The following is a 15,809-nucleotide window of genomic DNA, read 5'->3' as shown; positions in this document are numbered from 1 at the left end:
TACCATTGAATATATTATAATCAGTTTTTGTAAGTGTTTGAGCTTATTACTCACTCAAGTATACATTAGTAAATCATTATCACTCCAGTCACCTTTGAAAGCAAATGCAAATGTTCTGGTGAGTACGCCCGTATTCACAGAGCGGACCTACTGACAAAGAAGCTGCCGTCTGCCATACACACATGAGAACATGAGCTGAAATTACAGTAATTTCTGTGATAGCTAAAATACAAATTAATACATCTGATGTCCAGAGAATGCCATGAAACATTTTTTCCCTACTTACTTTCTGTGTGAAAAGTAATTTACAGTATTTCAAAGTGCTATCTAGAAACCGCACGCAGCAGCCAAGCACAGGAGAAAAAGAGCGCCAAACCCTGAACCATACCAGCCCCCAGAGAAATCCGTTTTTCTTTCCAAAAACCTGTGGAACGATGCCAGTATTTAAGGGCAGTAGCTACCCATCGCTTTTTAGTATGGCCCTCAGCCTCCTCATTTGTGGCAGGGAGGGGGCAGAGAGGAGCTTTATCTTTGGAACATTTTCAACACGTTGAGAACTGGCACATGGGGAAAAAGATACAGGAGCGAGGTGGGGCAGGGAAATAAAAGGTAAGTCTAGTCCAACAGGGAAACTGAAAACTCCTTATGGAAGAAGGTCTATTTCAGCCTCAGGAAGCAAAAAAGAAAAGTACAAGCACAGCTGCTCCCAGAGTGGCTATAGCTAAGTGATGAAGCAACTCCCCTCTTCTTTACTGCCTTTGGCAAACAGCCCAGTCCATTTCAGGCTCCCCAGGTAAACACCGGAAAGCTCCAAGAGAAGATCAATTTTATCCCAATCTGTTTTATTCGAGTTTGCTGGGCAGAGTTTACTGCAGTATTTCTGTTTTCCTCGTTCCTGGTGACAGTGCTTTGCAATTATTTTTCTACCAGTAGTACTAGTCCCAGTGCCAAAATTTAGCAGTAGCTTTCTTGATGGAACAGTAGGCAACGCAGACTTCCTACAGAGGACTTTGCAGATGCAGTGTCTAAGACCCTTATTGTGCTTTTGGCAATGATGGTATATTTTGTAAGAAAATCTGTTATCTCCTTAATACAAAGCACCCCCAAGCTAGCCTCCACTGAAATACCCGTGGCTTGTTGGGTTGACTTCTCAACATTTATGAATGCGATGACATCCAAGAGAATTTCAGACCACGAAACTCCAAAGCAACACTTTCCTACTGCCTCCTACTGTTTTAAAGATGGCATGTACCCCCCAAACACATTTGCACACAGAATGTATGCTATATATATGCACACATATACATGTGTATTTTTTCTCAAGGTGTCTATTGATAATATACACAATGAGGATTTAAAGATTTATGCAGAGTTTTTATGAAGAGCTTTCATAAACTATGAAAGTGGTAATTGAGGTTCTTTTATCACTTCTGCTGGACAACAGGTCTCCACTGAGCAAAATGCACTTAGAAACCATTCTACCCTACCCAGGTTTTTAGCAGTTGTGAACCAATGCATTCACTAAGAGACCTGGGAAAGGAGCGGAGATGGGGAAAAGCCTTCATTAAAAAGAAAACATACTCTTTTATGGCTTTCTACAGTAAAAAAATGGTATTAAAGCATGGCTCTAACAAGAAAAAAATTAAAAGATAATCACTCCAGTCTGCAGGAAATGGCATTTATGTTTCATGCAAGAAATACAGTCTTAAAATCTGTCTGGTTTAAATGTCTGTCACCATGTGTCCATGCATCAGATTTACTCACAGGTGCCTCTTAACTCATCAGGCAACTCAGACAATTCTGAATAATTTTTATATTCCTTTTTCTGAAATTAAGATTCTCAAATTGAATTCTCAAGAGTCTCAAATTTCAGTGCTACTATTTAAAAAACTAATTTTTAAAAAAAATACAGTTCCTGTTGTTTTCCTGTTATAGTTTCAAAGTGCCTTTTTTGGGCTGGCACAGTCATTAATGTCCTATAAACATTCATTATTGTAGGAAAACTATGTTTATGAATATGTGACAAGATTAAAAGCAACACAGGCTAAGACATAAGTACATATTATCATTACTTATTACTTGTAATACCATAGTGCCTATGAGGTCTAACCACAAATCGAGACTTCCTGGATAATTAGAATAAAAAGATTCATTTGAGGAAAACATTGTGGAGGACCACCTTATAATATCATAGTGGAATCAGTCTTTACAAAAACTCTCCAACTCCAGAACTGGGACTTGATAGAAACCTCTGTTGGAAAAACATTGAGTAAAATTCTCAGTCATAAAGACAAACAAAAGACAGTAACACCATTCAGAAAGTAAGGTTTCAAAAGGAGTCTCATTTGCAAGGGTAAGGCTATCCTTTCTGGAGGCCAGACAGCAAAGGTAGCTAAGACCGTATCAATGAAAAACACCGATAAAGTTGAGATGCATCATCAGTGCAGAAGAAGATAGGAGCTTCATATAGAAAGAACTAGCTGACTTGAGCAACAGAAACTAAATGTACTTCAGGAGTACAAAAATAATACAGGGAACAATTGCAATTGTAGCTCTAAGCTGGGAGTTACCCACTAGAAATGAACAGGAGGCTGCAATCATAACAGCTCATAGAATGATTACGAACTACCAGCGTGATGCAACCATGAAAAAGGCAAATAGGATCCTGGGTTGCACGCAGAGAAAAGCTCACGCAGAGAAAAGCTCCCGCAGAAACAGATATGTATTAATGCTACTACAGTGAGGAGAGTTCACAGGAACACTGTCCATGATTCTGGTCATCCAAGTGCAAAACAGATTATTTCAGCCTGGAGCAGACTGAGGGACAAGCTACCCTGACGACTTCCAGATTCTGTCTACTTTCCTTTTTTGCAAGAGGACGAGATTTCTTGGTTTATTTAGCCTAATAAAACAAAGGTTGTGAGGGGATATGATGTAGTCTATAAACACAACCAGAGCATTAACAATAAAGAGAAGAGGAGCCTCTAAGCTACAAAACAATGTTGCCACAAGAACAAACAGGCATTAATTGTCCAGCAACAAATGCAGGCTGGAATTCTGAAGAATGTTTGTAAAGAAAGAAATAATATTCTGCAAACAGCCTTCAGATCAAAGCAGTGGGAGGATGAAAACACTGCCTAGCCTTGAAATAGAAATAGGTATCTACATTAAATGGGATGAAATGAGATGCACACCTGCCAATCACAGAGGACCAAGCACAGTAACGTTCTCCTTTCCACTCCAGTGTTCCTATGTGATGTTTTCCCAGCCTATTTCTATCATGTACATTGGGGAATCTATAAGAAACAACAACAACAAACCTTGACTGTGAAAGTACATTAGATATTGAAATATCTTTTAAGTTATTTTCTTCTTAAAAGTAACCTTTAAAATATCCTTTATAAATGTACAACTACAGTGAAGTCACACCTCCGTAAGTACAAGATGGGAGTAAGAGTAAACACTGGATAATTCTGAGTGGTGCAGAGACAAACTGTGATTGTTCACTACTTCTTTTGATGGAAGAGCTGGAGGACATCATCTGAAAATAGTCTGTTCAAAAAAAAAAAACAACCAGCCCCCGCCCCCCGCCTTCCCACTGCTGCCCCACCAAAGCCCCACAAAAAAGCCTGGCAACCAGAAAGCTAATTCTTCACAGGACATGTGGTCAAGCTGCAGAACTCCTTGCCGTGGGATGTTGTAGATGCCAAGACTTTACGGGATAAAAAAGAGGGACATTGGACAAGTTGTCATTCCATTAATATATTGAGACCTATTAAATACAAGAAACCTCTTCCAGACCAGAAGACCTCAACTGCTAATTTTTGGAAGCTGAGAGCTGTCAGCAGTAGTTTCACTTAGGTGCCGGTCTTATTCTTGCACTCCTCCCGAGGCATTCACTCTTGCCACTCTTGGAGGCAGGATACTGGGTTAATTAACTACTCCTTTGATGCAGCACTGCTGTTCTTGCATTACATTCAACCAGCAGAGCACCGTACAGGCTCGCTTACCCCATATTAGAAAGGTTTTCAGTTTGGTTTGAGGCTCAGGCAGCAGCAGGTCTTGGGTTCCCATTTTGCAGAATGTAGCATGCAAGTCAACTGCCTTCACAGAGCTCTGCAGAGGTACTACGGTTTTCCTGTGCTGAACCTACACCTTACTCCTTCCCATGGGTTTTCTTCTGAAAATGAAAAGTCGTCTTCTGCTTTAAGAATCGGTACATTCCTTCCTATAAAACCGGCTTAAACCTTGCTCTAATTGCCTGTTGTGCCTTTTTAGGATTCCAAGAAAAAAAGAGAAAAAAATAGCTACACAGAATTGACTGGAGGGGGAAAAAAAAAAAAAAGCCAGCAAATCCCAAGCAAACAACACAGACATGCAAAACTCACCACATTTCATCATTCCCACTTCATAACACTTCCGTAGCCGGCATGCCTGGCAGCTTTTGCGCCTGTTTTTGTCTATCGTGCATTGATTGGTAGCCGGGCAGATGTAATCATTGTGTCCTGCAGCAGAGTAAGAAGAGAAAATTTAACATCTCCAACAGTCTTTCTTGGTCATTTCCCAAATCAGGACCTTCTTGATTTTAAGCATCTCAACTTTTTCATATGCATCTATCTAAGCTCCATTAATTTAACTGATGCAAAAATGCATATTTATCCTATACTGAAAACACCACTCTGTGGCGTCAAAAAGTAACCAGACAACATAGACCGGCTTTTACTGATGACTGTTAGGTAACCAAGCACTTTCTAATACCAACTCATTTTTGAAAATGGGACATAGGCTCTTGTGGAAATTTGCTCCCAACCTCCAACTTCTTACTGTATATTGGGACTGTACAGATGGCAGACAGTAGCTTTTTTTTTTTCCTCAGCAGAGTTAAAAACAGCAGTGCACACAGCTTCAGTCCGGCAAAGATTTAAGTAAAGATTCAGCTCTATTTACCGAACTCTCTGACGTGGTGAGTTCCAGGAATGAAGAAGCCTTTGGAGGATTGACCCTGGACCAAAGTTAATAAAAAAAAGCAGCCCAAGAGAAAAAGAAAACTAGTATAAAATAATGCATACTGTATAGTACAAAGAAAAGCAGAAGCAGAAGGTATAACTTTTAGATTTTGTGGACAAATGTTTCTCTTATTTTCATCAGTTTCCACTACAGCCCCTTCTGTTGTCTTCTCCTTCTATCCCACCTCACCTCGCCCCACCCAAACTGCTTTACATTACTGGATTTCATTAATCAATAATCTGGTCCAAAGGTTTATTACTGTAAACTGGACTCGAGTATGCTCTTGGTGTAAATACAGTCAAATACATACAAATACTGGAAATCTCTCTTGCAGTAGTTACCAAAGGATGCAAAAAATATTCACTCATTTACATTTCTTAATGTCTTTTCTCTCGGGTTGTTTTTTAACTTATTTTTTCAAACTTTAAGAATAGATCAGACAAAGATACAGCTACTAGAGTTTTTTTTACTTGATGCAAGTCCAAGAGTTCATGCCCCCAAGAGTAATTATTTAACTGAACCATTGTGACTATTTCCTTGCAAAATTAAAATAATTTTGACCTTGAATTTTTGAACTGACAATTTTAAAACGAAGAGATCAGGTTACAGTTTGTCCCATTTCCTACTGGCAGATATGACTGAAAAACAAATTACTGTTTATCAGTCTTCACACAACATGGGGGGAAAGGAGGAGGAAGCTCTCTGTTGCATTATAACCCAAGCACACAGGAGTATAAAGTGGTTTAAAACTCCTATGGCCTTGGGATAATTTAGCTTGCAGGCAGATGTTCAGAGATGTGACACGAATACACTACACTACAAACTTGGACAAGCAGAGAAGACCACACACAGTTGCTCAGTCATACCATCTTATTTTAATTAGACATTAGCCCAACATTTTCATCTATGGTAGGCCCCGAAGTTTTTTACTTTTTATAAGCAATATCCTTCATAACAACAGTTGCAACTAAGTGCTTGATAGTGTTTTATGCCAAAAACTTACTTTCATTTATTTGAATTACAATCAAACGTTACCTGACAGGGTACATTAAGGGGTACAAAAGGCCACAATGGGTAAGTTGCTCACATGTGAGCAACACAGAGCAGGCAAATAGTTTTTCTGACAGAAAACACTTTGAGATCAAATTCAATCTCCATTTGTGACAAACTGGAGACAAAGTTCTCTTCAATTATTTTAGAGATCAGAAGAACTTGCACCAGTTTATAGAAATTGTTATTCACCCATGCAGAACTTGCACAATAAATTGAAAAGGCAAACAAGTTTTCAATTAAATTTGATTCTAATGGTAACACCAACTCTGCCATATTGATCCAAAAGAAAATATCTCAAGATTACTAAAGGCTTTGTGTGCAGAAGAGGAAAGGAACTTTACAGACCAAAAAATGACAGGATTTTCTGTGTTAGTATCTGCATGTAGTACCCAATGTCAATCCAATTAAGTTTCCACCAAGAGGCCCCGGATGAGGCCAAAGAACATGATAACTAGAGCCAAGGTTAAAGAAATGAAGTAGTCCAAAGGTGCAATATGGTGCATAAGTCACTGCCCATAGGCTGTGATAACAAACATGGAGACCTACATTTATTTCATACTGCAGCCACTCAGCAAATTTGAACTAAATACCAAATATTAAAGAATTTAAACACTGAAGTGGAAACCTTAGATAGAGAGATCTGGCAGAGTAAGAAATACTGCAATGTAGGCTCTGGGGGGTGGAGGGCTGAGAAATAACAATAATCAGGTTTGTACTGAATACTTGCTACACATATTTTTATATCCTACATACTGTGTAGATATTATATGCTATGACTCAACAGCTCCAGGCAATATACTCTTGTCAAGAATAGTTCCTGGCAAGCAAAGTCTCCAGACAATTATCTACTCTAACTGTGTTTATTGTAACAAAGTCACAATTACTATGTACGTTGGGACAAAACCTGCAATCAGATTCACAGGTCTGCAGAGCCATCCCACCGAAGCCTTTGCTGCAGGGCCTTCCTGTGCTATGTATTCCACCTCTTCTCTAAAGAAATCAATTGCTCGCTTTGTAATGTTTCCAGATCTTGATAACATAAGACCCAAAAGATAAAGTAGTCAAATCACGTGTTGCTCTATTTTCAGCATGCAGCACAATACACCAGGATTTTAGATCAACTCATTACTAGATCAACCGCTGCAGCCCCTGATCATGTGAAACAACTTATTTGAGCAAAGTTATCAAAAGCTGATTCTCCTACCTTGAATACTTCTTTTAAAGAATGCTTTGCAGCCTTCACATGACCAGACCCCATAGTGGTATCCTGAAGCATAGTCACTGCAGACTGCACAGAAGTGGGCATCCCTTTTTGAGCCAGGATTATTTGCAATTGGGCTTGTACAGTCACTGCCATTAGTTTTTCTTTTTAACGTTTCTCTGATAGAAAAAAAAAAATGTTATAAAAGAGGAAAAAATTAATCTACATTGCAAAGAGTTTCATTAGTTCCCATTGTCTTCTATTCTCTCTCTATAGAGTCTTCTTATTACTGAACACAGGACAGTGTGAAACACTGTTAAGCCTTTTTCTGATAAGGTTATTTAAAGCATATAGTCTGATCCCAGAGCTGTCAATGGCGACAGACTACAAAGTTTTAAAATACTCTAAGGCATAAAACTGGACTGCTGATGTGTCATTCACATGAACTCTAGGAAAATCATATGGAATTATGATGGATCTTGAAGAATTCTTGGAAATGTACAAGTCCAGGAATTTGTGAACCAAGTGGCCTTTGCCTTTGGGAAGCTTCGCATGGAAAATGTGAACTCAGACAGCTCAGGCTGACATGATAAACACTACCATGAACAGAGCTGCGGTTGCTTCATACTGTTAGCAAGGAAAAAGTCTAGGTGGAGCAATACACATCTAGTCTCAAGTATTTCATCCTTTAAATGAGGCTTCATTCATTCAATGAGATGCTGGAGACAAATATCTTGAGATGTGAATCTCAGCCTACAAGATCGACTCACAATGTTAGACAAAGTTTTCTGTTCAAGGTGACGACCCACGTTGATCATCCTAATGCTAAATAAAAGGAAGTCTGAATACAAGAAGAATGGAGAAACACGATTAATAAATACTTTCATATATTAAAAATATTATTGCTCCATATAAATCAATAAGATATATGCATTCCTGAAGCTCTGCAAATAGTTCCAACTTACTGGAACTATTCTTAGTGACTGGATTAAAATTAGAACAGGATAAAAACATGAAATAACAGCCAATTCCTGACACCAAGATCCTGTAAACAAACAGCAAGAGGAAAGGAACTTAGATTATCAGTAAAGTGGTTTTTAGGTATAGGAAACACATCCACTCTGTACTTTTTTTCTGGACTTCATTTTCTTGGTGGTTTTAGCATGCCTTACCTGCATGGTCAATACAATTTCTAGGTAGAGAGAAAATAGTGTCATGTGCAAACTCTCAGCAGCAGTTTGACAAAAGGAAAGCTGTATAGAAAACTTAAAAGCACAAAGGCAGAAGTTAGAAACTGCAGAATTTTCGTCATCCCACTTTCCAGCAGGATTAGGCAGGAGAAGAAATATCAGTTGGGATAAGACAGCAGGCAGCATGGTTTATGACTTCTAAAGAACAAGGGTCCGTTGCCAGGGCAGAAGAAACCTGTTCACCAACAAGAGCAAGTTTAAACAGAGCAGTGGAAACATGCTGAAAGTGCTGTCAAAGAGGCTTTAACTAACATATTAAAAGTAGACTTTGTGCCGGTTTCATGACAGGCGGTAAGGACAAACACACCCACATGCCAACTAAAAATCATCAAGTTTGTAAGTATTTGAGGAGAACGTACTCCGATTTCCTAGTAGAAAATTTGGAAAGTAAAAAAGATGGTTCTCTGAGCAAATTCCAAAACAGAAAAATTAACGTATTTGTTGTACAATTAAGTTACCGCAAGCTTTTAAAAAATGTTAATTCATTCAGATATTACAGGGCATAAGGGTGTTTAGATGTTTAACAAGTCCAGTCTTTGATTAAACACACACCCCCATTCATGGATTGCTGAATCACTAAGTTGTTTCCCCTTCTGCTACGCTGGGAAGACCCGTGTGGGGGAACTCTCCCTTAGAATAAAGGGACTGTATCACACATGCCTAATATGCTGCTAATGCAAGAAGAAAAAGCATTGCTATTCCTTCCTGTTTCCCTGTATTTGGAAGAAAAAGTAATTTGGCGTTTCACATTAGTAGAAGAGGTATATTTTTAAGCTGTCCTTGGGAATCATGATCCAATTGTGAGAGGCAGAAGAGAATCAAATTCAGCTAGAGCGCATCTCAGTGACTGATTGATATGCTATAGAGAGCGGTGTTTATTGCCCTCGTTAAAGCACCAAGATGATATGGATGAAAATAAAGAAAAAAGCACACACTGTAACATCTCACTGAGGAGTGTTGGTTTTTACCTTCCAGTCATGATAAGTGTTTTAAAAAACACTTTTTCTTTCCCTGCTTAAAAGTTTAATGACAGTCACCCTGCACACATGCAAGTTGCGTGACTTCCACAGACTGTGGCAAACAGCTTGCACACAGAGCAACAATCTGGAATGAATTCCTCCTGCAGGCCAAATGGGCATCAAATCTGCTCGTCTGCAGTAGCTGCAGCAGTGCAGCAGGAGGTTCAAACACAATCATTTTATTATCATTGTCTTTAAAGACAACAAAACTAGGAAATAGTAAAGAGCTTTAAGGTACACGTTCCTTACCCTGAGGATCAGACAGTGTATCCACACAAACAGCAAACCTGAGTGGGTAGCCCCACGCGTGGTCAAAGACCACCTCCCAGCGCTCTTGGGACTGGTGCACTCCAGCATGCTCAGCAGACGAATGAGCTGCCAGGTCCTCCAGAAGAACTGGAAGTACCTGGCTGTATGCCCACAAAGCTCCTGCACCGCAGGATGCAGGAAAACGGGGGATGTACCCTGGCTGCTACTGAGGAACCGCATGGACAAAGATTTATCGCTTTACACCTCCTAATACTCCTCTCTATTTTATGATCATGGTTTCTATATAGAGATGTTATGTTTCCATAAAAAGAATCACATTTTTTTTGAAAGTAATAAATCAGTGATTTCCTACTAGTCATCAACAGTGACAAGATGATTACCCTACAGGAGAAGGAATTGGCAAGACTATTTAGGTTATTCAGTATCTATCATGTCTCCTAATTACCCCTAGCTTTGCCACAGCAAGTGTTTGATGCATATGCCATGGAAAACTTGAACATAAATTCAACTTTTTATTAAAAATGAAGAAGGGTGGCAAGGATTTGACCTAGAAAGTAGCAAGATTTGCTCATGGCATTTGTTGTCTGTCAGGTTTTTATAAAACCTAAACTATTGTACATTATAAAAAGAAAGAGAAAAAAAACACTGAGAAAATTAAAAAAAATCCATTAAGTCAAAAATTAATAGTCCAGATTTTATAATTTCTTATAACTCTTCCCTCCCTCCCACAGGCCACTGGCTCATTCAGTGCCTGGGGATAATTCCATCCCATAGCAGCCTAAGCTGTAGGATGAAGAAGGCTCTTCCTTTCTCTCCCAGAATGTATGCAAGATGATGGGCAAAAATCAGCTGAAGAATACTTTTCAGTCTTTATCTTCCTCTTTTTCTAGAGACTCCCTCCACTATAACTTCTGGAATTGTTAATACCACACAACTGTCAATATTTATGTCTCCAAAGCACAGGTTCTGCTACACTCCAAACACTGATTAATATGCTGAAAATTATGTCATAAATATCTCAAAATTAAGGGACATATTTTTGCTTAATCTCTGTAACTATTCCATCATAAAATGGAGATGCCAACCCATCACCTCAAAGAGACTTCAAGATACGTTTAAGTGCTCTGCAGAATGAGCACAATAAAAAAAAGCATGGGAGAACAACGCAAATAATTATGGCTTCAGAGCAGAGTTGTATAAATATGTATATATACATATACATATGTATAAATATGATATTAGCACACAGTGAACAAGACAAAGTTACTAAATAATTTCTAATTAAGCAAGTATTGCTAGCCTGTGTACCCAAAAACCTTTACTTACACGCTTTACTTGCAATTAGTTGGAAGCACAAGGAAAATAAAAGAACAAATTAAGTTCCAGAAACATCACTCTGGCAACTTCATTAAAGTTTCCTAATACTTTTTAGAAAGTAATATATCTGTTTGTTTTGAAAATAAAACTTTTGTTTCTTTAATTAAAATCCTTTTATTTAGGGGATGAAGACAGAAGTCAATTTCAGACTACTTTTAAATATAATGTAATTACACTGTCACATTCCTTTTCTCTTCACGTCATTTTAATATCAATTGAGTGATCTTGCACCAACAAAATTTATGAGACTATTTCTATTGTCTTCACTAGGTACAGGACCTATAATGCAAATAAATATAGCAGAGTCTTTATCACCAAATTATTGCCATTTTGTACAAAAAACATGGAACTCTAAAAATTCACATCTATTTTTACATGGAATACAATTCATTTTTGTTGAACGATTGGTGCAAAGTAACACTACACTGCATAACATTTGCATTTAACAAAGTTAAATAAATTTCTTCTGTATTCATATAATGAACCTATTTGTGAAGAAAGACAATGCCGAGAATTCAGGTTCCTTATTTTAAGCTGATCTACAAGGAGAACCAAATTACACCGTGATCAGCTTTAGCAAAGTGGACCACATTAGTTTAGCTAATGTTAACGGAAATTTACACCCAGGGAAAATAAACTCCTCTCACGGTGAGACTCTGGCTTTATTCTGAAAGGTAAAATAAACTGTGTAACAGGCTACGTTGTAGTACATATGTATGTACATACACATAACTATGTATGTATGTACACATAACTGTGTATGTAGTAATGCTTTCTTACTCATCTTTCAAACAAAATCCCTTTTCTCAAACTACAACACTGTTTAAAATGACTTACACTTTACAGCATTAGTCTCTTCCTTCCCCAGAGCTATTCCTTTAAGTTTCAATCCCAAGAACTCTTCCTTCAAGGTATAATCTACGAATCTGTAGTGTCACAGTCATTGTTCCCATGGCAATAAATATAATGTTCATGACATTAATTTAAGACCTCACCAAAGGATAAAGCAAAAGGAAACACAGGGCTTTTTTTCTTTACAGCCTTATTTCAGGACAGATATCCACAATAAGGGAATTACAGCTTTTGCTTTTTGTGTTTCCATGCCAAATTTTTTTTTTCTTTTTTACAATTTCTATACACGAAGTGGGCGTTATACTGCATCATACTGAGACAAATGAACCACTGAGAAGGTCCAGCTACCAAGCAACACAGTAGTTACTTGCTGCTGAACAACAAAGATCATCCATAAATTTAGACTCCAGATTTCATTTCTCCTCTTTAAGTTAGGTCTTCATCAGCTACAAGAGCAATAGTCTGTATGAATCTATACAAATGGCAGAAGACTTATTTACTTAAACTCCAGTGTGGCAGGTTTGGTTTCCCTTCTGTCTATGTAGAGAGCACACCGCAGAGCATCAGATGGGGTGCTCTTGCTGTTGGGTTATTCCAGCTGCTGTCCCATCACCTGGACAATTTCAAACACTAACCTACAGCAGCCTTCCCAGGGCTGTCAAAGTTTTGAAACATTAACCAAAGCAGGAGGAGTTTGGATGTTAGCCCTATTCACATTAGACCTGCTTGGGGAATGCTGTATATAAGTGCTACCCAAACGGCCTCTCCCAATCCACACACTTACACTTAAAGTAGATTTGCACTCCAGAACTGCCTGCTACTCTCTGCTGACTCCAAAAAGAGACTGGTCAGGTGGCTGGGCTGAAGATCTGTGCAGCCTGCAAGTCTGAAGTACACATAGATCTCACGCCTTAGCCCTGTGCAGTCAACATAAGGCCCACCCACTGCAGAAGGAACGTGGGTAGTCTCAAAAATAGCACAAATCCTTTATTAACAATTGAACTAAAACTGTTGCCAGGACACACTATTTTTCATACTGACAATGACTGCTGAAGTTAAATAAGGAGCCCTATGAATAAACATACAGCTGCTGAAACAGGAACAGCACCTGCAGCACCCTGTGCTTCTAGCCATCCAACAGCTGTTGTGCCCGTGAATGGAGTAATTTCATCAGCTGATGATCTACACACTGCTTATGGTTTGTAATATGAGTAAACGTGCAGAATGGGAATATGTTTTTGCAAATACACTTTCTTTATAGCTGAAAATTTAGCCCATGAATCTGCTGTTCACAACGCCTTCATGAAGTCAGTTGAGAACAGCAACAAGAAACCACACCAGACTCAGCAGCAGCAGCACCCTTTTGAACATGATGCATGCTGCTGTGTGACTGTTAATACTAAAACCAGAAAACAAAGAAAACATTTCCCTTGAATTCTAAGTTCATGAAAAGCCTTCACAACTACTAGAGGCAGTTAAAAAAAAAACCAAACCAAAATCCAGATAAAATGGAATTCAAACAACGTTGTATGAAAAGGAAAAACAAACAAACCTTTACTTCTTTCACTCAAATGACTTAATTTTCCAGAGCACAATTCATTTTTATTACACAAAGTAGTACATAGCAGTCTTGAACTTTTGTTTATACATAGTAAACGGTTCCCACATTGAAGGCATTTGTAGTGCTTTGTGTCAGTGTATAGTTCTCTAAGGAGCTATTGGAAAAGAAATCCCATTTCAGAAGTTACGTTAAAAGAACCACAACACCCAGGACTGATTTGGTGTTTGGTGGAGGTTTTTTGGTTTTGTTTTGTTTTTCAGAGAGACCAACACACAGAAGTCAAATGTAAAAAGGAAAGACTTAAAAGAACTAAAGAAACTGTAAATAATTTTCAGCAACGTTTTAAAGAAATGAGTAGTACTGACCTGGTCACAGGTAGCACTGGCTCCATTGGTCTTGCTTCGCACCAGGGACTCTCTGGCTGCTCTGCATACAAAAGCGATGACTGACAGTGCAATGTCAGAGGGGAGAGATGGCCAGGAGCAGACCATAATACATTGGGGCTTGATGTCTGCCTCACAGATGCACTCTCTGAATCACCAAAATTGCTGGTAATGTTGTAATTCATCATAGCAGGACTGCAGAATGCCATTGCAGAATATTCATGTCTGTTTTCCATGTAAGATGAGGGAATATAGACTGGACTGTGTTCTGCTGTCAACGTGGACTGATTACAGCTGTAGGGAACTGGAGAGACGATACCAGCCGGTGAGTTTTTAATTTCTGTTTTATTGCATCCAATATCCTGAAGTGGCAGCAACTGAGAAAAGTCCTTGTGAGAAGATGCACACAGGGACATTTTGAAGCAAGTCTGAAGATTGTTGTTTAACTATTCATCCTAAGATGGCAAGGTATAAAAAAAGTTGAATTAAAAAGTAAGAAAGTTCTGTATTAAGTCTTTTCTATAAAAGAAAAAAGGTATTAGTAAAACAGAAAATATAAAAATATCCTGTTAAAACAGATTACATACCAAATGCACTTAAACAGTCAATGTACAAATTTACTACCTTTAAGAAAAAGAAAGCTTTCTTGAACTTCCTTAAAAATAAAGGCTAAGACACATGTTGAGTTTAGACTCCCTTAACAATAATAACGAAAAAAAAAAAAAATCACTTGAAGCCTGAAACAAAGATGCTGGTGACAACTTGGATCTTAACAAAAGTAACTCGTTACAACCAGGGTAAAACTGCTCTATGTCAGAGGCAAAATTACTCTATGGCCGAAACCAGGACATGCACACACACACACATATATCTCCTTTACCTTCCAAAACCAGAACTCCACTGCACATCCCTCTCCACAGAGGAGGAAGACATGTAATGGATGCCAGTAAGCAATGCAACTTCATCACAGAGAGGTCCCTGGATACGGCACTTCTGAACAGAGCCATTATAAAAGTAGAAGTCGCAAAATGCAGATATTCCCAAAGCTGACAAGACAGAACTTGAGCAATTTCATAAGGTCAGGAAGTTTTATAATTTCCTGCCACTCTACATCCCCATCCCAACTAGTCTTCATCCTGCCTCCCACCTGAATCAACTATCAAAACAGAGACCTTAATTTGCCCACAGTAAATACTCTTTGTCAGATTTAGGTTTAAGGGAGAAAAAGTTTTGAAAAGAAAGAAAGAAAAGCCCACCAAAACCATCCTCCTGAGACATAACCCCTGTCCTGGAAGCATTACTTTTAAAGTTGCATTTAAAAATATTTCTTTTTTATTCTTCACTAATTTCATCTGCAATTCATTCCAGCTTTGACGACAGACATGCAGCCCTCTTATAGTTTGTAATCCAAACAAAATAGCAAGTTGCAGCCCCCACAACTGACGCCGCAGTGTACTTTTACAGATGGTAATAAGATCTTGACATGAAAAATCATGGGCTAATTAAAAAGTCACCCACAGCTTTGCTATTCCAGAAGTGGCCAAAGTATTGATGCCAAATATTCTTACCTTTTTTCACCTCACGTGACCATAAAGCAAGATGAGGAAGATTCAAACACAGGTTTGCTGAAGTACCAGCAACCTCCCTGTCCCAAAAATTCTCAGCCAGATGGCATTTCTAGTATGCTGTCTTGGGGCATTGACACATTTTTCTCCTCTAGGGTCAGGACTGAGGGTAGAAGCATTAACAAAAAATGTAAGAAATAGTCTTTTTGAATAAAATGGATAGTTTAGGGTCCGTCCTTCCTTCTCACTTTGCGCTCTGTTGATGAAACTA

The 15,809-nt window shown here is 38.5% G+C and overlaps 1 protein-coding gene across 1 annotated transcript in view; it reads right to left on the bottom strand.

The window, feature by feature from the left end:
• ESR2 (estrogen receptor 2 (ER beta)) overlaps positions 1-14,389 on the bottom strand; it is a 32,167-nt gene extending 17,778 nt beyond the window's left edge. Inside the window, exons 1-3 of the mRNA XM_009332723.1 lie at positions 13,956-14,389; positions 7,265-7,440; positions 4,389-4,505 (exon numbers count right to left, since the gene is read on the bottom strand). Coding sequence (XP_009330998.1) covers positions 4,389-4,505; positions 7,265-7,440; positions 13,956-14,389 — 727 coding nt within the window. The remainder of the gene's footprint in view (positions 1-4,388; positions 4,506-7,264; positions 7,441-13,955) is intronic.
• Between the last annotated feature and the right edge of the window lie 1,420 nt (positions 14,390-15,809).

Source organism: Pygoscelis adeliae, unplaced genomic scaffold (assembly GCF_000699105.1).
Source record: "Pygoscelis adeliae isolate BGI_AS28 unplaced genomic scaffold, ASM69910v1 Scaffold179, whole genome shotgun sequence".
Taxonomy (NCBI): Eukaryota; Metazoa; Chordata; class Aves; order Sphenisciformes; family Spheniscidae; genus Pygoscelis; species Pygoscelis adeliae.
The sequence above is the reverse complement of the archived record's forward strand: the minus strand, read 5'-3'. Positions and strand labels throughout refer to the sequence as shown.